Here is a 22027-nt window from a genome sequence, read left to right as displayed (position 1 = left end):
CTGGAGCAGTGTGTACACATAAGAACCAGCGATACGCAACATGGCATGATATAGTTGGGACTTGGGACAGTTCATTAGCTTGGCCAGCCGAAAATCAGCCAAGTATGCCTCATACTTCGAATCGAGCAGTATGTTCTTGCACTTGACATCCCAGTGTAGTATCCCTGGAACAGAGCGCAGCGCTGCCCCGACAAATCTTGTACTGTGTATTCCCAGTCCAGGCTCCTTTTCTCGCTGAGGAGCTTCTGCAGAATTTCTCAGTTATTTGCCAAATCTTCTGGTGCAGACTATGCTCCTGCTGACTTATTCAGACAACAAGCTACAGTCAGATTTGAACAGTGGCCCAGTTACACAACAAACCGTCAAAGCTGAACTCAGTTCCGGAAGACAAAATGTCAAGATTCTAGTCTTTCAGGTATCATAGGTGCACCGGATCTCCAAACCTGACCCGCATCTTGTGCTGCGGTGTTCACCACGAAGAACGCCGTGGGGATCGGATGACCGCTATTCACTGCGGTCACCCACCAAGTCTTTCTGAAGTTGTCACTATTTACCAAATATGAGATGTCATATTAAGAAACCAGCAAATATTTCTATGAATCTGGGGTGTAGCCAGAAAGAGGCTGAACTTTCCTCCTGATCTGCATCTGGAATATATGGAAACACCGGCATGGTGCGGCCATCCAGCGTTTCCTGCTCAGATGCCGCGGGGTGAAAGTCATCTGCAGCCAGCAGCTCGAGCCTCACTCAGAACTCCCACTTATCCTCTGTCTGGCGGACTGGCGTTGCTTGAGTGTATTTATGTCCCCAAATGTCCCCAATATTATACCGTCTTTGAGTATACCCACTGATGGAAGTGAACTGATCGATGCTTGGCTAATGCATCCGCCTTACCTTGAAGAATTGGCATCCGACTGGTAACTGTGCTCGAAATGGTTAATTCTACTCTACAACTGAGTGATCAGCAGACTGCAGATACTGGTAGAGGCACGGCAACTACTCTGATTAGCCCAAGAAAGCAGGACTAGGACTTTTGATTTTGAACACAGAATCTTGAAAACCTGCTAGAAAAAGCAATCAGGTTCGAAGACAGATGAATATCCTACAGATGGTTTTCAATTTCGTAATTTGGAGCCACTAGAAAAAAGAAAAAAAAAAGGCAAGAAATTGTTCAAGTCCCATTAGAAGATTATGGTCATTTTCTGATAAACCAGCTAGGATTACGAATCATCAACATTCACATTGTCTCAGCCTTTTGAGATAGCATATCACATTATATGCTGCACATGTATGCAAACTTCTATGAATCTAACATCAACCCCACCCCCCCCCCCCCCCCCCCCCCCCAAAAAAAAGACCAAGTAAATCTTAGCAGTGCAAACACCTAGATAGAACCAACCAATGTAGATAATGTGTGCACATATCAGATTATGCCTTTTCATATAGAACATAATATTCTAATAGAGATACCAGGTACATGACAAAATAGAACACACTAAAGTCTCATACAACTCTACTTGTTGCACATGAAATGGCATAGTCAACATACTACAACTCGTACCAACATGTCCATAAGGGAAACATGCAACCAGAGACAGGCCTAGATATGAAAATGAGTACAGAACTACAGATCAAACTGAAAACTGAAGCTGGTGTTTTCAAAAACAACATCATCTCTATTTGAAAATCTTTGTCAAGAATACTCTCGCAACAGAGCACCTCACCGATGCCTGCCAAACTTCTAATCAGCAGAACATTCATCAATTTGGAGTTGCCAACCGCATTCCTCCATCCAGTGGTAGGCGGGAAAACAAGGGCACATAAGAGAAAAAAGGCCTAAACTTCTGGTAGTTAGGCTCAACGCGATATACAACTGTGCTCTCATGACGATCCAGATCGTATGCAATCAGTTCATTGTTCCAATGAGCTATAAAGAAGATTATGTTGGCATGTGGATGTACTCCAATGATTTCAAGGTCGAAGCCGAGCTGAAACAACACATTTGGAGCTACATTTGAAAGCTTGCACAACAATTTCCAGTGCATGCATTTGTCATTCAGGTGAGTCCCATCCCACTGATAGATGTCAGCACCAAGAACGTAAACTGATATAGTCGAAAATGAGTTTGCATCATGTCCTTCAGTATCATCGGAGTCAATATAAAATAGCTGTCCTGCGGACTTTCCGATGAAACCCGCGAAACTCGGATCAACTGATATTGGCAGTGGAATGATTCTCCATCTTAGCCCTTGTGCATCAACTATTGCCAGCCCACGCTGATGTATGAGCAAGTGCAGACACCCCTTGTGGAAAACGCCTGGTTGACTCCAGCACAGGCTAACTTCGCTGTCCCATTGGCTTTTCATTGATACCCACACACCAGATTTTGAGGAGTAAATGTTCACTCCTCTCACAACCAGGGATTGGGATTGTTCCAGCATAAATTCGAACAGATGAAACTCTTGAATGGACACGCCACTGTCGAAACCCAGGTAAGCGCGACAGCAGTCGCCGGCGTAGCCAGAGTGAGGCAGCACAATATACTCACCGGTAGCTGGATTGGAGACCATGTAGCGAGATGTTCCAGCAGCAGCAGGGGTGCCCGTGCGGATGCTTGTGAGAAACAATCCATCGCATGAATCCTCGAGGGAGACGAAGCAGTCCGTGCTGTCGGACGGCAGCGGCAGGAGCGGGTAGGTCTCGGCGACGCTCGCCCAAGGGAAGGCGGACAGGTCGGCGTAGTTGACGACGAAGCCGCGGGGGTCGGCGGAGTCGGCCGTGATGCGGTAGAAGAATCCGGCCAGGGTCTGCGCCATCTTCTTCCGGTTGGCGGGGTCGGCGATGATGCCGCGCCATGTCGGGCAGACGCACTTGCAGATGCAGAGCGATTTGTAGGGCACGCGAGAGAGGATCTCTGCGATTAGGTCGTGGGTGAGCCTCGACATCGGCTCCTCCATGCCGACCGTCCGCCGCGAGCGCTGGCTGCGGTTCTCCGACGGGATGACGGCTGGAATTGGTAGGGTTGCGGCGGGGGATGGCCGGCGGCGGCGGCGGGGTGCCTTCAGGATTGGGGACTCGGAGTGGTGAATGAGGTTTTTTTTTTGACTATTTTTTTTTGAGACAAGACTAATGGGGAATGAGGTGGTGATGGGGCCAGCACGGTTATTAGACCGGCCGTGCCGAGCTGCAAATCGGGCCGGCCCACCGGCCCGCCAGTCACGTAGGCCCACCTACTGTTTGGCTTGCTGGCCTATTTTTACCTACTGGGCTGGTATTATGCCATATATACATATATAAAAAATTAAAAAATAATGAAAAAGATAAACGGGTCATGCCGTGCCGGCCTACGTGCTCAGCCTAGCAGCTCAAGCACGCCCCAGGATGTGCCACGTACCTGGCACGGCCCGATTAGCCGCGCGCCGTGCCAACTTGCTCACGGGTCGGCATGCCAGGCCCGGCCCATTTGGCCAGCTTTGGGTAGTGGGGTGCCACATTTGGTTCTTCCCATATAAAGTTGTGCGTATATTTTGATTTCTTATTAATTTTCTCACATTTGGTGTTCATCAGTTGCCTGAAATTCTAATCCGGGTAAGTAGATTTTGGACAAAGCCCCATGGTAGAGAATAGAGATGGGGCACAGTAGCAAGCATAGCACAAAGGCCAACTGACGATCTCCGGCCTTCTACATCTTGATGAGCAGTGGATCTCATCTCCGACAACTTTGGATTCGTCGACTTGGACCTCTTCTAATGCGGGGACAGGGAGGAGCTAGCCATTTGACTAGCGATTCGCCAGTCCCGAGAGGAAACCGTGCTCTATAGTCGGAGTCGCTCCAGCGACAATTCATTGCATTCGCACAAGTGGTGCTTGGATCCGACGCACACCGATGGCTTGAGGCTCATGACCGGACAAAGCCAGAGATGGCGAGCATCGTCAGGAGGTACTGCCGCACCCAATCGGAGGCCCCGAGCCGACGGCGCAACCCCATTGGTGGAGCTTCGTCTCCCGCGACTTCAGGCTCAGAGTCCGAGATCAACACCACCAGACGACGCGGCCATGGATAGTAAAGTACCTACATGCCCGTCGTGCCCTTGCCCTTGTAAAGGAGGAAAACCCCGGCGGTTCTCCCCCCCCCCCCACAAGAGGAGGGTGACAAATCGGACAGCTCCGACAGTGAGTAATTGTTTTCTTTTTCAACTAAATTTAGCCTCTCGACAAGAGGGTCGGTTGGAATTTCCGGTTCACATACCTCTTAGATAAAAACATCTAAGTCATGTTGGTCGGCATAATTGTCATAAACACTAAATAAAACAAATAGTTATAAAAGATAAAATATACCACATCCGACGAGGGCCGACGGGGGCGGATACCAAAACCATCGCATCATATAATAACAAAAAATAATAAAAATAAAAAAATTATACAAGTATCTATCTAAATATACAAGTAAGACTTTTTTTTAGAAAGAAGATAAGAACAAGAGGCTCGCCACGGTGGTGCTGACGACGAGCGCGGGCGATCAACGGCGGTGAGGACGAGGACGGGACAAGATGGACCGTCAAACCTAAACAAATCTTGAGGAAAATGGAGTTTGGACTAGAAGCTTGAAGAGGAGAAAACTTAAGTGTGGCTCGGGCATTTCATCGAACATCTCATGTGCAACAGAAGTGAGCTAGAGCAACACACACCTCTCCCACGACCGGCCAAAAAAACAAAGCAATGGCTCTGTTCGCAGGCAGGGACGGGGGTATATATAGGCTTCTCTTTAGTCCCGGTTGGCGGCTTAAACCGGGACAGAAGACTGACATTTGGTCCCGGTTCTAGTCACCAACCGGGACTAAAGGTACTCGGCCAAGAGCGAGGCTCATTAGTCTTGGGACCAAAAGTGTTAGACGAACCGAAACCAATGGCCCCTGAGACCCGGCCGGTGCCCTGGCCTCACGAACCGGGACTGATGCCCCCTTTGATCCCGGTTCGTGAGTGAACCGGGATTAATGTCTTTATCCAGGCCTTAACCAAAGCCCTTTTTTCTACTAGTGCACTACTTCCATGATGAAGACAGCAAGTAGAACATGCCAATTTTTGGTGTCCGGTGACATGTATGTTGCATGACAATGTATGGATTTGAGGGTTTGCTATGAGGGAGATTGTTGTGGACACGGACAATTGAGGAGTGACCGGTCAGGAAAAGCAAAACAAACTATCCTACAGAACTAATGGAAAACGTTGCTAAAAAACTGATAGAAAACGGCAACGGCAACCAAACCTGCGATACGAAGACACCCTCAACGCTGGAGCCTGGAGGGCTACAGCCGTACAGGCAAAACCACACAGGCTAAAAACAACACACTAGAGAGTGTCCACTTCACATCGACACTACATCCGCTAGTCTCATAACCATGGGATTCCAGCCGTGTCGACCCCAGCCTATGAGCCCTCCATTGAGGCACCGAAGATACCGTCGAAGCATGCTCTTTCCTCAAAGGTGCCCACCATGTTTCCCTCCCGCTCCGCCTCTCGCCTCCAGGATATTTCGGAAACGCCGGCCAGGACGATCACAATGTGGTTCATCCAGCACCTCCTGCTCAGGGCTGCAAGCTGGCAGTCATGGCGCCGAGCCTCGTAACCCCCAACGTGTTTGGGCTGCTAACCAATGTGGTCTGCAGATGCACACCCATCTCTGAAAAAGTTGCTACCATAAATTCTGAGGTTTCATGTGACTGAACCACAGTTTATTTGAATCTGCAAAATAGAGTAGCAACACAGGATAAAAGGAAGACTGCTTCTTGACGCTTCATCGTAAGACAGGTTGTTACATAAGAACAGTAATGATTCTCCAAATTACTCAACAGAAGTAATTTTAAGGAGTAGTACATATAAGTTACTGAAGAGTTGACTCAACAGAAAACTTTTAAGAACTTTACATGAATACTAATAACCATTATCTATAAAGAATTAGTGCAGAGCTAACAAAATTTTGTCCAACGAGTAATGATCTAACTGTAGGTTGATACTAACAAGAGGGAAAAGAGCAGCACAACGGGTGTGCAAGGTTTTAGCAGGCAATATATTTCACATTATTCAGCGGAGTACGCACTGACAATGGGAGTTACCTGTGGAAAGCAGTAGAGAACCAATCAATCCAATAAAAGTAGTCGCTAAACATGCTTATCTATTGGAAAATGAGCAGTGAGTATGAAAGGAAACTAGCAAAGACCCCACGGTTTTAGACCGCTAAGTGCTAACCAATGTGGTCTGCAGATGCACACCCATCTGATCTCTGGAAGTTGCTAGCATCAAATCCGACGATCCATGGTGACAGAACTGCAGTTTATTTGAATATATGCAAAATTAAGTAACAACACAACTTTAAAGAAAGAGGCTTCCCGCCGCCTCATCGTGGGACATATGGCTACAGAAAAGAAATAATGATTCTCTAAACGTAACACTTTTAAGAACTTTGAATGAATACTGATAAGCATTATTTACAAAAAAAATAGTGAAATAGTTTAGAGCTAACGAAATTCTGCCCAAGGACTAAGGATAGAACTGTAGGTAGTTTACTAGTAAGAGGGAGTACAACAGTTCAACGGGTATGCAAGGTTTTTAGCACGCAATGTGCTTCACAATATTCAGTAGAATAAGCACGGACAATGAAAGTTACATTAATTAGCTAAAATGCATGTGGTAAGTACTAACCTTAAGAAGCACCCGCCAAAAAAAACTCATACTGCACTAACAAATTTATCTGCTAGAAAAAATCTCTATCATAAATTCATAATACACTAAACATGTAGCTGAAATGCTTAGTTCTATTCTACAACTGAGTGATCAACATGCTGCAAATTACAATATCCATTTGATACTGGTAGAGCCGTAGAGGCAATGCAACTACTCTGGTTTCTGAAACAGGCAGGATTACAAATCATCAACATTGACATTTCGCAACCTTTTGAGCTAGCATGATCACAATACATGCTGCACACATATCAGAACCGGAAAAAATAAGAGACCAAGAAAATCTTAGCAATGAAATCAGCCAATGCAGACTGTGGGCGCTCGTATCAGAACATAAGCAAACAACTTTGCTTAGCTAATCAGGTAAGACATAAAAATAATCAAAATAGATCACACTAAAGTGTCTCATACTCATACGGTTCTACTTGTTACACATCCAAATTCCAAAGGCATAGAACATATACAACAAGTCATACCAAATGTCTCATGCCCATTCATATGGCTCAGATTGTATGTATTGTTCATATACTAACATAAACAAAATACAGTATCTCCGTTTGAATGAATCTTTGTGAAGAGTTCACTTGAAAACACAACGGAGCACCTTGCCCATGGCTTCCCATTTTCAATCAGCAGAACATTCATCAATTGGGAGTTGCCAGCTGCCGTATTCCTCCGTCCAATGGTAGGCAGGAGGACAAGAGCGGCACATATGGGAAAAATCGCATAAATCTTTGGTAGTTATGGTCAAGGCGATATACAATTGGTCTTTCACGATGATCCAAGTCGTATGCCAAAATTTCATTGTTTGAATGATGTATGAAGATGAGATTGGCATGTGGGTGTAGTCCAATGACTTTGAGGAACGTCTTACCCGGAACCGCATCTGGAAACCTGTACAGTTTCCAGTACATGCATTCGTCATTCTGCTGACGACTCGCATCCCAGTCATAGACCTCAGAACCAAGAACGTAGGCCGATAGAGTCAAAGCTCTGCGTGAGATGAACCCTTCACGATCCCAGGAATCGATATAAAGTAGCCGGCCGGCAGACTTCCCGATGAAACCTGAGAAACCCTTGACGGCGAGTATCGGCAGCAGGAGGGTTCTCCATTTCACCCCTTGTGCATCAACCATCGCCAGTCCGGACTCATCTATGAGCAGGTGCAGAAATCCCTTATGCAAAACCCCACGCTGACCAAAGCATAAGGTGACTTGGATGTCCCATTTGGGCTCCATTGCCACCCATGCACGGGTTTTTGAAGAGTAGATCCTCACTCCCGTCACAACCAGGGGGTGTATGCCCTGGCTGTCCGGGGGTAAAATGTCTGTCACAAGCTCGAAGACATGGAACTCTTGAGTGGATACAGCGCTGTCGAAACCCAGGTAAGCGCTGCTGAGGTTGCCAGAGTAGCCAGAGTGAGGCAGCACGATATACTCACTGGTAGCTGGATTGGAGACCATGTACCGAGAAATTCCAGCAGGGGTGTCCGTGCGAATGCTTGCAAGAAACAGTCCGTCGCAGGAATCCTCGAGGGAGCAGAAGCAGTCCGTGCTATCGGGCGGTAGTGGCAGACGCGGGTGGGTCTCAGGGACGCTGGACCAAGGGAAAGCAGACATATCCGCGTACTTGATGCCGTCGAAGCCGCGGGGCTCGGCCGTGGCCTCGTTGTTGATGCGGTAGAAGAAGCCGGCCAGGGTCTGCGCCATCTTCTTCCGATTGGCGGGGTCGGCGATGATGCCGCGCCAGGCCGGGCAGACGCACTTGCAGATGCAGAGAGATTTGTAGGGCACCCGACAGAGGATCTCCGCGATTAGGTCGTGGGTGAGCCTGGACATAGGCTCATCCATGCCGGCCGTCCGCCGCGAGCGCTGGCTGCGGTTCTCGCGGAAGGGATGGGCTGGAATTGGTAGGCTGTGGCGGCGGTCGGCGGGGATGGATGCCGGCGGCCGCGGCGGCGGGGTGCCTTTAGGGTTGGGGACTCTTTGAGTGGGGAATGAGGGGCAGGTAGGTGGGAGGGGTTAATTCATTGTGTACATAGAAAGTTGTATATATATTTCGATTTCTTATTTATTTTTTCTCATTTGTTATTCATCAGTTGCCTGATGCTCTGATCTGGGTTAGTCGATTTTGGACGAAGCACCGAGGTAAAGATAGGACACCGCAAGGAGCACCAACGAGAGGCAGGGATGCTAGCGAGGCCTAGCCAGAAGGGTCAGAGCCAAGGATGATGGCAATAGTGTCACCGGTAGAAGAGAGTCAGAGGTTGATGGGTTTGGGGGTGCGGGGAGGTTACTGGCGACGGAGATCGTGTCGGGGTTAGAGGGATGATCAGGACGATGGCAGCAGAACGGAGATGGAGGGGGCGGGGCGCGCGGGGGGGGGGGGGGGGGGGGGGGGGGGGGGGGGGGGGGGGGGGGGGGGGGGGGGGGGGGGGGGGGGGGGGGGGGGGGGGGGGGGGGGCGTCATGCAGTGCTGGCCACAAATGGCGGCGGTAGGCCATTAGACTACGTTGGTCGGTGGTTGCGTGAAGAAGAAGAAGAAGAAGAAGAAAAAGAAGACGCCAAGGTCATTGGGTTCGCGCTAATCGACTGAAATATAAAATGCATAGGTGATCCCTATGTTTTTCATGATTGATGCACTGTGATAATGTATCATAATATGACAATAGAATCTTCTCTCGCTTCCATAAATAGAATTCCATGTCATCTTTCTGCAAAACGACACCATGTACTTTTTGGAAATAAAAGAGAGGTTCTCAATGGCTCGAAAAACTAACAAAAGGATCCCCACAACACTCATGTGCAAATCACGCTGCAATTTTTCAAAATTGTGCAAAAACCCTTGCCCATTGGAACATTTGCAAGTAGCACCCCAAATCCCAAGAATAATAGAAAGGTCTGATTCTTTGGTAGATTTTCTTAAGAAACCAGGGAAATCCCTGAAAGTGCTAGACAACTCGAGAAATTCATAGAAACTTAACAAAAAATTAGTAAAATATGGAGAAATGGAGAAAATTGCCAGGAAGGGAAGGGAAAATAGGGAGACCTACTGGGACCTTTTATACCGCCCTTCAAATGAGACTTCTTTCTCTTCTTCCTCTTTTGCCCCATGTGATGAAGCAAGCCTTTCTTCGGCAATCAAGACCCAGGGTTTCAAAACAAAAGGGAATTTTCCATCGAAGACAAATCTAAAAGTTCCAAGGACACAATGGAAGTTTTGCTCGCAGTCAAAGCAAGCTACCACCCCCCCCCCAAATCAAGAAAGATGACAACATCCTCCGATCTAGAGACTTTAGGCGCCCCCCTCCCCCCCCCCCACACACACAATCGCGACGATTCACCTGGCTCAACTCAAGGGACTCTTGTAGTGAGAACAATTAATTGCACCTGGGGGACCTACCTAGTCCTACTTGGCAAGTCAATCATAGTGTAATGAAGTTTATTGCAATCAATAAAGTCTAAGCAAATTTTAATGGTCAAACAAGTCAATGGAGGAAAAATGATAAGAAGAAGACATCAAAGGAATAGTTAAAAAGCAAAGATGCCCAAGTTAAGAAGGAAGCCCACGAAGAGAAGCCCCCCATGGTAGGGGTGAGAAGGATTGGTCCACTATGAACTATGAACTCCCTTCCCCTTTCTAATCCACCATGGACCAAATATTACCTCTGATACTATTCATATTTACCATCTCAAGGGTACTCTTGGTCCCTTTTAAGGACTCCTAGCATAGATAACACCCCCATGGGCATGCAACTCATTCACCCCTACTAGGATATAATCTAGGGGAGGGCACTAATTAAAGCTCCAAGACTTGTTCGGGGAGCTCAACGTCCAATCCGCGGAGTCTCGTACGACTAATTGTTGTCGAGGAGAAGCTTGAAGAGGGTGCCAATTAAGGAGTCTCAACTCCTTCCTAACACAGGATTACATCGCGCTCTGTCGAGTCGGTGAACCTATTCAAAAACATCGAGTCGCTATAAGGTCGTCATATACACCCCCTAAATAAATATTTATTGTGCTCGCTTTATTAAAGACACCTATGATATTCTCGGTCTCGACCACGTTCTAAAGGAACCCCCTAAGCACACTTTGTTTTCACTACATCATACTCTCTAGTAGGAAAGATCAAGGTTGCGGCATCAAAAGAAGTGGCAGCAGCAATCTTTTTCAAGGTGCCATTGTTGTTACCCACGGTAGTCACGCCGAGATGCTCTGTGTAGAAATTAACACGTCTATTATGGGTATGAGCCTGACTCGTTCATGAAACACGACATGAAAGTGTGCACCGGACCTGGTGTGTGGTCGAGGAGGAGTGCTTGTACCACTCCTCTTCTCATGCTCCAATGCGATGTGGAAGATAGTTCCTTATATGTTGTTGCAACATCTCCTCCATATCCCATGTGGGACTAAACTCACACCCATATCATGAGCGTATGAGATTTATCCGCGAATTATTTGATTAACAGGCCCAAAGCCATTCAACTTTCAACACATTCTTCAAGCTCCGTGACTCCAATCTTCAAGAGGCTATGTGGTAGTGTGTATGTGTGTGGGGATCCAGTATGTTTATGCAATACAAGTATGTTTGTTGCATATGTATACGATTGAGCCAAGTAATGGAGCCTCGAGTCCCAGCCAAAAGGTGCTATCATCGAGCACTTGCATATTTTTTTATTTCATGTAAATAACGCAAATTTCATTGAGCTATGCTATTAACTTTATATAATAACTTCCCCACAAAAAAACTTATATAATAATTAATCAGCAGCTATAGTTAGAGCTGAACACTACCACAGTTAAATAACAATCAGTCAACAGAAATTCAATTATATACTACCCATTGGCGAATGTAAAGATCCTCTTATTTTAGGTATAGAAAGCAAGGCCTCGAGTTAGAAAAAAATACCTCGCAGCTATACATTAGAGTCTATTAAAAAATCAAAAGGAAAAATTGGGGGATAATTTATGTTTTATTGGTACTTGTTGTTGTAGCACATAGAATCTTCATATTCTCTAAGCAATCAGGTCGCTGCAGTTGCCTCTAGAGCAAATGTGAGATGTAACATAGAGGAACAAATAAACAAGTTTGAGTATGCCGTACAGCCAGATTTCAGACTACAACTTTCCTCCTCTGCCTTTGGGATATTTAGGAAACACCGTCCGATACAATATGGTTCGTCCAGCGTCTCCTTCTCAGCTGGTGTGAGGTGGCAGTCATCTGGAGCCAGCAACTCAAACAAGCCCCGGAACGCCTTTGACTGCATTTTGTGCCCCGATTACTGCAACATTCATGCATCGCCTTTGACTTGATCACTGTCTCTTGGGCATCTACTAGCACCAGACCAACGATCACAAGTTAACTTGGCTTATGCATCCGCCTTTTCTCTTGGGAGAATTGACATCCGCACAGTAACTGTGTTCCGAATAGGTGGAAGATCAAGCAACCTCTGTTGAATCTGTCTTGCGCAACATTATCCCTATTAAGTAGAATGTAGTACCAAAAAAGATATCAGACTGTAGAATAACAAAGTGAGAAAAGCGAAGCGGAGAAAGCTAGTAACTGGTAAGAAATAAGGAAACTAGCAAAGACCCCACGGTTTTAGACTGCTAAGTGCAAACTGTTGTGGTCTGCAGATGCACACCCATCTGATCTCTGAAAGTTGCTAGCATCAAATTCGACGATTCATGGTGACTGAACCACAGTTTATCTGAATCTGCAAAATTAAGTAACAATACAACATAAAAGGAAGAGGATTCCCGCTGCCTCATCATAAGGCATATGGCTACAGAAAAGCAATAATGATTCTCTAAATGTAACACTTTTTAAGAACCATTATTTATAAAGAATTAGTGAATTAGTTAGTGTAGAGCTAATGAAATTCTATCAAGGACTAAGGATATAACTGTAGGTAATTACTAGTAAGAGGGAGCAGAACAGTTCAACGGCTATGCAAGGTTTTTAGCAGGCAATGTGCTTCACAATATTCAGTAGAATACACACTGACAATGGAAGTTACCTGCAGAAAGCAGTAGAAGGTAGATAACCAATGGACGCAAGAAAAGTAGTCTAGCCTTACTCTACTTAATAAAGGCAGGAAGCCAGGAAATAGCAGTATGCTACTACGAGAATCATTAAAGCAGTAAACATCAATATAGTTACATTAATTAGCTAAAATGCATGTGGTAAGTGCTTACCTTAAGAAGCACCCGCTAAAAAAATCATACTATACTAACAAATTTATCTGCTAGAAAAAAAAACTCTATCATTATACACTAATGCTTAATTCTATTCTACAACTGAGTGATCAGAACATGAGCTGCCTCCTTACACCTACGAACAGCATGTCTATGTGCACAGGATATAAACTTTCTAGCTCTGCTCTTAAATATTACGGATAATAGCACCGCCGCACTGGTGAGAGATCTATCGAGGCCTTGTTGTTGTTGGACTTCATTAATTACCGAGGGACAATCAGAAACCACCTGAAGCGATTGGACCCCTGTATTTTCAGCAAGAACTGAGAGCTTGAGGGCAATATACACGACTGAGGAAGCCTCAGCAAACAGCTCACCAGTCCCAAGTGAGCACACGTTACTACTCCGAAACCAGCGCATCCAGATTCTAAAGAAATGCAGAAACCACATTGATCATCAACAAGCTTTCTAGTGGCAGAGATCATATATTTCTGAGTTGACGTCGGCGTCTCACGCCTATTCAAGCCTATTGAACTGATGGCAATTAGCGAGATAAAATCGATATAACCTTAGATTTTTTTCAGCAACGCGAAGAGGGTGGGATAGTGCCTCACCATTGCTACATCGGTACCTGTTCTCCCACACACATGTGCCATACAGCCATTGACCATTGCCTGGTATGAACAAAAAATTGTAAGCTTCAGGCAAATACCAAATCTTTCTTCAGCTCTTTCCATATATCTTTAACATATTGCCATTGCAAAGTACAATGCTCCACAGATTCCTCTTGATTACAATCATACCTTGTCGTGACTGATCGCACTTGAAGTTGAATACCAGTAAGAAGGCAATTATGAGCCACATTCTCCGTAAAACCACCTCCATCTTGTTAGGACACTGAATTAACCATAATTTTCTCCAAGCTTTTTCCATAGTCCCTTGATTTGACGATGCTCCTTTGGCAGCATCACTTAGGTTTTTCTAGAATATGCTCCAATCTTAGTGTGTGGGACAAGGCAGAAAATCAGTACAACGTTCAGAACTTGCTGGAATACTGAGAATCTCTTCAGGAAAGAGGTTCAATGGAAGTTACCTGCAGGAGATAACCAGCCGAAGAAACAAAAGTGTAGCTACAATCAATAAAGGCAGGAAATAACAGGATGCCAGAAATAGGAAAACTAAGGGGGTGAGTACGAAAAGACATAGGCTAGAGCAACAAAAGGCAGTATGAAGTTATGGTGGTTTTGGATCAGGGATATACCAACAGTGTTGTTAAATTAAAGTAGATAATCAAGCCGTACTTTCAATTTGGATCCTTACAAGAAGAAAAACAGAGCAGGAAATTATTCATGCCTCATCAAGATATTATGATCATTTCTGACATACTATAACATTTACCAACTGGGATGTGAATCATCAAAATTGACCTTTCTCAACCTTCTGAGTTAGCATGATCACTTTACATGCTGCACACATAGGCAAACTTCTATGAATATAGCATCAAACCAGAAAAAACAAGAGCCCGAGAAAATCTTGCAAACACCAGAACATAAGCAACTCTTGCTTAGACACTCAGGTAAAATATCAAAATAAATAAAATAGAACACACACTAAAGCATCTCATACAGCTCTACTTGTTGCACATCAAAAGGCGTAGAACATACCAAGTGTCTCGTACACTTTCATATGGCTCAGATTGCATGTGTACATAAACTAGAACATAAACAATTCTGGCTTACACAGAAATGTCTCATACTTGTTGCCCATCAAAAGACACAGAGCATACTACAGCTCAGACTAACACATCCATGAGGGAAACATTCAGCGACACAAATACTACAAATGAAAAAGAATACATATCAATCTGGAAACGAAAGCTGGCATTTTCTACAAACAACGCAGCATCTCCATTTGAATCTTTGTGAAGATTTCACTTGAAATTGCAACAGAGTACCTCACCCATGGCCGCCCTTTCTTCAATCAGCAGAACATTCATCAATTTGGAGTTGCCAGCCGTATTCCTCCATCCAATGGTAGGCAGGACAGCAGTGGCACATATGGGAAAAATTGCATAAATGTCCGGTAGTCATGATCAAGGTGATATACAATTGTACTTTCACGGTGATCCAAATCGTATGCCAACAGTTCACTGTTTGAATAAGCCATGACGATCAGATTGGCATGTGGGTGTACACCAATGACTTTGAGAAACTTCTTCTTTGGAACTGCATTTGAAAACTTGTGCAACATATTCCAGTACACGCATTCGTCGTCCAGGTGGGACACTTCCCAGTTATAAATCTCAACACTAAGAACGTAAACTGATATAGTCAAAGATCTGTTTGAGCTGTATCCTTGACTATCACGGGGGTCGATGTAAAGTAGCTGTCCGGCAGACTTCCCGATGAAACCTGAGAAACCCTTAGCAGCGAGTATTGGCAGCAGGACGGTTCTCCATTTTACCCCTTGTGCATCAACTATCGCCAGCCCGGACTGATATGTGAGCAAGTGCAAACACCCATTACAGAAAACTCCAGGCTGATCAAAGCACAAGCCGACTTCGATGTCCCATTGGGGTTCCATTGCCACCCATGCACCAGTTTTTGAGGAGTAAATCCTCACTGCTCTCACAAACAGGGATTTGTTCGAGCCCCAGTTCCGGTGTGACCATTCGTGTAGAAACTCAAACACATGGAACTCTTGAGTGGACGCACCACTGTCGAAACCCAGGTAAGCAATGCTGTTGGTGCCGGCGTGGCCATTGTGGGGCAGCAGAGTGTACTCACCGCTGGCTGGATTGGAGACCATGTAGCGAAAATTGCCAGCCCCAATAGAAATGCGGGCAAGAAACAGTCCATCGCAGGAATCATCGACGGACATGACGCGGTCCGTGCTGTCGGGCGGCAGCGGTAGCCGCGGGTGGGTCCTGGGGACGCTCGCCCACGGGAAGGCGGACAGGTCGGCGTAGTTGACGCCGGGGAAGCCGCGGGGCTCGGCCGCGGCTTCGTCGTTGATGCGGTAGAAGAAGCCGGCCAGGGACTGCAGAATCTTCTTCCTGTACACGGGGTCGGCGATGAGGTCGCGCCAGGCCGGGCAGACGCACTTGCAGATGCAGAGAGATTTGTAGGGCACGCGGGAGAGGATCTCCGCGATTAGGTCGCGGGTGAGCCTGGAGATCGGCTCCACCACCGGATTCTCCATAGCTTGAAACGGCGGCGGCTGGAATAGGTAGGTTTCGACGGCAGATGGGCGGCGGCGGCGACGACGGCTTGGAAGGGGTGGCGGCTGGAATGGGTAGGCTATAGGGGTTGGGGCAGGGGACTCGGACGGAGTGGGGACTGACTGATGTCTCGGATTGGGGAAAAGGCCCACGATGAAGATAAAAAAGGTGGCCTTTTTTTTTGCTTTGATTTATTTCTTGAGGTTTTCTTTGCTTTGATATGAAGATCACCTGGTCCGTTTATTTCAGAAAATTTCAAAGCTGAGCTGAAAATATGATTTTTTTTCAAAAGAAACCTGTGTGTGGATTTTATAGTGGGTCTTGTACCAGTAATTTTTTGTGGATTTTTTTATTAATTTGTGGTCTGGATATAAAAAAACTGAAGTGAATAACTAGCCATTGTCGCATAGAAAAATGCTTGGTTTCATTTTTTACATTTTACAGAGCACAAATAAATTGCGATTTTCATAAACTTTAAATCTGGAAACATACATGAGTCACTTGGACGTGAGACTTTTATAATGTACAGTATGAATTTAGTTAGAGAAGTACATGCTCCCAAATGCACCTCATATTTTCCCCTTTACATAATGAATTATGTCACTTATTTTTAAATCAAATATCAGTACTACTACTTTTTTTCCAGGCATTTCCCATGTTTTTTTGAACGGGCATTTCCCATGATATATTTTTTTTTGAGAATCTTCCCATGATTTTGGACTAGGCTTCCTCACAGGATGCTGCTTGCTGGAGCGAGAGGCTAGGTACTACTCCAAAATCACAGGAGTACAAAACAGGGTTCTGAAACAAAATCACAGCATCCACATTGATCATCAACAAGCGGCAGAGATCATATATTTATGTGTTGACGTCGACAGCGTCTCACGCCTACTGTAGCCTGCTGAACTGATGCCAATCAGCGACACAAAATCGATATAAGCCTGGATATTTTTAGCAACGCGAAGGGATCATCACGACATCAATACAAAGTTCTTCCACATGTGCCATACAGCCAGCCCAAAAATCAAGCAGTGGAAGTCCGATGCTTCAGTAATCCAGCCCACTGAGCATTGCCTGATATGAGCAAAATATTGAAGCTTCAGGCAAATACCATAATCTTTCTTCGGATCTTTCCATATTTATGACACATTATTGGCATTACAAAAAACAATGCTCCACATTTTCCTCTCGATTACAAAGATGACAAATAAAACCGCCTTCATCTTGTTAGGACATTGAATTGTCAATAGTTGTCTCCAATCTTTTTCCATAGTCCCCTGGTTTGATGATGTTACTTTGGCATCATCACTTCGATTTTCCAGAGTAGCTGTGATCTGGCCAGGTTATATGATATCTGACTGAATATTCACACTGAAGTGCGAGCCCAAGAGGAAAATTAGTACAACCTTCGGAGCTTCAATGGAAGTCTCCTGAGGATCCTCTCTGCAATCTCTCCAGGAAAGAGGTTCAACGGAAGTTTCCTGAGGGAAGGAGATAACCAATCGAAGAAAGGTGTAGCCATAATTAATAAAGGCAGGAAATAGTACAATGCCACTAATAAAAATATACTGAAGTAGTGAGTACAATAAGACATAGGTTAGAGAAACAAAAGGGAGTACAAAGTTATAGTAGTTATACCTTAAATAAAATATTAGCATCAGTACAGTTACTTTAATTCTAGCAAAAATAAGTGTCAAGTGCTAACCTTAACAAGCACCAGCTCAAAAGTGGTAACCCTAACACATTCTTATCTACTAGAAAAACCAACCCCATTATTTTACTAAACATGTGTTCTAAAATGCTTATTTCTACTCTAAAACAGAGTGATCAGCCCACTAAAACAGAGTGGCAAGTCGACTTTTCTGATTAGCCTGACAAAGCAGGACTAGTACATTTTATTTCATCCCGACTTGTTGGAGCTGGAGCAGAGTTAAACAGATGGTTTCCCAACACAATTGACTCATGGATTCAGAAAATTAAACTAGATAACCCAGCCATGGTTTCAATTTGAATCCTTTAGAAGAAAAATATAGCAGGAAATTGTCCATGCATCATCAAGAGATTATGATCATTTCTGATACTGGCTTTCTCAACCTTTTGACCTAGCATGATCACATTACATGATGCACACATATGCAAACCTCTAGGAATATAACATCAAACCAGAAAAAACAAGAGACCAAGAAAATCTTAGCAATGCAAACACCTAGATAGAATTGTATGTGTACACATCAGAACATAAGCAACTCTTGCTTAGCCACTCGGGTAAAACATTACAAAACAAATCAAATTAGAACACACTAGACTAGTGTCTCACTGCCTCATATAGCTCATACTCGTTGCACATCAAAAGGCACAGAACATTCTACAACTCATACCAAGTGTCTTGTACACATCCATAGTAGAACATAAATAATTCTGGCTGAGCCAATAGAGGTACACACGGAAATGTCTCATACATCCGTACTTGTTGCCTCGTCAAAAGGCATAGAGCATACGACAAATCACAGTAACACATCCATGAGGGAAACATCCAACGAGACAAATACTAGAAATGAAAACCAATGCAGATCAAACTGAAACTAAAGGTGGCATTTTCTATGAACAACACAGCATCTCCGTTTGAATCTTTGTGAAGAGTTCACTTGAAAACGCAACAACCAACTGAGCACCTCGTCCATGGCTTCCCATTTTCAATCAGCAGAACATTCATCAACTAGGAGTTGCGAGCCGTAGGCTGGACAGCAGTGGCACATATGGGAAATATTGCTCATGTGCGCAGTAGGTACGCTCAATGCGGAGTACAGCTGTACTTTCATGATGATCCAAATCATATGCCAGCAGTTCATTATTGTTCCAATCGGCCAAAAAGATGATATTGGCATGTGGGTGTACTCCGACGACTTTGAGGTGCCGGCTGAGACAAAAATTCTTCCTTGGAATCACATTTGAAAGCTTGTGCAACAATATCCAATGCGTGCATCCGTCATCCAAATGAGACACATCCCAGTTATAAATCCCACTACTACGAACGTAGACAGATACAGTTGAAAATGGGGGCGAGCCATATCCTTCTTCACGGTCGTCAGAGTTGATATAAAACAGTTGTCCTGCAGATTTTCCGATGAAACCAGAGGAACTCGGATCGATGAAATTTGGCACCGGGTGGTTCTCCATTTTAGCCCTTGTGCATCAACTATTGCCAACCCATCAAGATGTATGAGCAAGTGCAAACACCCCTTAAGGAAAACTCCAAGCGGACCACCGCACAAGCTAACTTGGACGTCCCATTTGGGTTCCATTGCTACCCATGCACCAGTTTCTGAAGAGTAAATGTTGACCCCTGTCACAACCGGGGGAACCCAGTGCTCGTCTGCCCATTCCACAAACTGGAACACATGAAACTCTTGAGTGGAGACACCACTGTCCAAGCCCAAGTAAGAGCCACAGCACTCAGCAGTTGCCAGCGTAGCCGGAGTGGGGCAGCAGAGTATACTCACTGGTAGCTGGATTGGAGACCATGTAGCGAAACTGTAGCTCCGGGGTGCCCGTCCGAATGCGGGTAAGAAACAGCCCATCGCAGGAATCCTCGAGAGTGAAGAAACACTCCGTGCTGTCAGGCGGCAGTGGCAGGCGCGGGTAGGTCCTGGGGACGCTCGCCCAAGGGGAGGCCGACAGATCGGCGTAGTTGACGGCCAAGCCGCGGGGCTCGGCAGAGTCGGCCTCGCGTTTGGCGGTGGTGTGGTAGAAGAAGCCGGCCAGGGACTGCACAATCTTCTTCCTGTAGACGGGGTCGGCGATGAGGTGGCGCCAGGCCGGGCAGACGCACTTGCAGATGCAGAGAGATTTGTAGGGAACGCGAGAGAGGATCTCCGCCATTAGGTCGTGGGTGAGTCCGGGCATCGGCTCCTCCATGCCGCGTGTCCTCCGCGAGCGCTGGCTACAGTTCTTGGGTGGACTAGGTGGCTGGAATAGGTAGGTTGCGGCGGCGGAGATGGATGGCGGCGGCGGCGGAGTGCCTTTGGAGATGGGGACTCGGAGTGGGGACTGGGTTGTGCTGGGGTGGGTCATGGAGCAAGCAAGTGCTATAGGTGGCCAAACGGGCCAGACTAAACGGGCCAGCCCGCGAGCACGCCGGCACGGTCCGCCATGGGCCAGGCATGGCACAGGCTAAACGGGCCATGTCTGGCACGCGGGCCGGCATGGCACGCGCTATTCGTCACCCTGGTGAGGAATTCTTATTTCTCACCCCACCCATCCCGCAGGAACACAACACACAGGAGGTAAAATTATGGATACTGGAGGGCGTTCCGTAGTTTACTACTTACGGTAGCATGGAGTGCAGTGTAATCTTACAACCTGGAGTGCAATGTAATCTTACAGAGAGGAGGCGTGAAGCACTAAGGGCATGCCATGTATCTGTATGTAACATAGTTTTACGGGAAGAGATTAGTAAAAAAAAATTTGACCGCAAATAAGACTTTATTTCTTAAATAATAGACATGTCCTTTACAATGAGATTGGAAATAAAGTCAGGGATCACGTCCCAAAACCCAGAAACCCTTTTCATGAAAGAGTTCTTTGCTAGTTCATCCGCCACTTGGTTAGCTTCTCTAAAGCAGTGATTGAATGATACTGACGCGAAGTCTGTCATTAGTTGCTTACACTCCATGATGATAGCTATATCCGGCCCCATATAATCATAGATTTGGTTCATTGAGTCCACCACAAATGAAGAATCTGACTCCAGAACAACAGTGCTGCACCCAATATTGGCTGCTAGGTAGAGACCATTCCTGATCGCCATTAGTTCAGCGATGTCCACCCCTGTTACTACTGGAAAGAACCAATTTGCTGCCGCTATAAAATCTCCTCGATCATCTCGGGCCACAGCCCCACTCGCTCCTGAGAGTGTTTCATATTGGAACGCAGCATCAACATTAATCTTCACTATCCCCCGGTTTGGCTTCTTCCAAATATGATCAACTGTCTTTGATGTGCCCTTGGGAGACACTGATCGCAAGTAATTCGTTGTCAGAACTCTAATCGCTAGAGCCGTTCTCGACGAATCTTGGACCTCAATACCTTTGGCGATCTGCCGTCGCTGCCACCAAATGTACCAGGCCGCCACTAGTGCAAGTTCTGCCCTTGGTAGTTCATGGTCATTACCCTGAAGCTTCGACAGGATTTCCATTGTGATAGAACCTGATCTGTCCTCAGCCATCGCCTCTTGCACACTTTGCGCCAAGCTAAGTTGTTTCCAAACCGAGCTTGCTCGCGGGCAGTTAAACAGGCAGTGTTGTATATCTTCTACTCCAACTGAGCAGACTGGGCATTGTCCCGTGCATGGGATATGGCGGTTTGCCAATACACCAAGGCAAGGTAGGGAACCGTGCAGGACTTTCCAACCAAAGTGTTTTATCTTCCCAGGAACCTTCAAATTCCACATATCCTTCCACACCGAGTTGATATATTCTGAGCCTTGCCCATCCCCTCGCCGCCAAGAGATTAGTAAATTACCTCTATATATCTGCTATACATGGGCATTGCCGCGTCATAATTGTCTCCCTATCACAGGTCAATTTTTTTTTAAAAACTTTATATTCAATTCCTAGGTCGGTAAGAAATTTGGAATCCAAAAAGCAAACAAGAGGTTCTAATTTTATTTTGACGGTAAAGAAACAAGTTCTATTAATTCAGTTGAGAAACACGTCCTACTTGTATTTTATTTTGTGACACGAGAACACGTTACTAATTCAGTTGAGATCCGAACATAAGAAATTTGGCAGTAGACGTAAACAAGAGTATCTTCAACGTTCCATAAAAAAAGAGGTTCTTCAACGTGTATGGTCCAGTAACTGAATGTCATGTC

At 45.6% G+C, this 22027-nt stretch overlaps 2 protein-coding genes across 3 annotated transcripts; both read right to left on the bottom strand.

Moving 5' to 3' along the window:
* Positions 1-3: 3 nt before the first annotated feature.
* On the bottom strand, positions 4-3119 carry LOC125519807 (putative F-box protein At3g17490). 2 transcript variants are annotated; one of them, XM_048684575.1, is made up of 2 exons: positions 1725-3119; positions 4-1061 (listed from the first exon to the last, which is right to left on the bottom strand). In XM_048684575.1, exon 1 carries the CDS (start codon positions 2955-2957, stop codon positions 1761-1763), a length of 1197 nt encoding a protein of 398 aa, XP_048540532.1. In that variant the 5' UTR covers positions 2958-3119; the 3' UTR covers positions 4-1061; positions 1725-1760. The 2 variants fall into 2 exon arrangements, with proteins under 2 accessions (XP_048540532.1, XP_048540533.1); XM_048684576.1 differs by having other exon boundaries at positions 2549-3119.
* Positions 3120-11673: 8554 nt separating this feature from the next.
* Positions 11674-16273, bottom strand: LOC125524434 (putative F-box protein At3g16210). The gene is made up of 3 exons (XM_048689489.1): positions 14890-16273; positions 13739-14028; positions 11674-13609 (listed from the first exon to the last, which is right to left on the bottom strand). The coding sequence occupies exon 1, from the start codon at positions 16134-16136 to the stop codon at positions 14931-14933; it is 1206 nt and encodes a 401-aa protein (XP_048545446.1). The 5' UTR covers positions 16137-16273; the 3' UTR covers positions 11674-13609; positions 13739-14028; positions 14890-14930.
* Between the last annotated feature and the right edge of the window lie 5754 nt (positions 16274-22027).

This window comes from Triticum urartu, chromosome 7 (genome assembly GCF_003073215.2).
Source record: "Triticum urartu cultivar G1812 chromosome 7, Tu2.1, whole genome shotgun sequence".
In the NCBI taxonomy this organism is placed as follows: Eukaryota; Viridiplantae; Streptophyta; class Magnoliopsida; order Poales; family Poaceae; genus Triticum; species Triticum urartu.
The sequence above is the reverse complement of the archived record's forward strand: the minus strand, read 5'-3'. Positions and strand labels throughout refer to the sequence as shown.

Coding starts and splice junctions, on each gene's coding strand:
- LOC125524434 (XM_048689489.1), bottom strand. CDS start 16,136: ATGGAGAATCCGGTGGTGGAGCCGATCTCCAGGCTCACCCGCGACCTA.
- LOC125519807 (XM_048684575.1), bottom strand. CDS start 2,957: ATGGAGGAGCCGATGTCGAGGCTCACCCACGACCTAATCGCAGAGATC.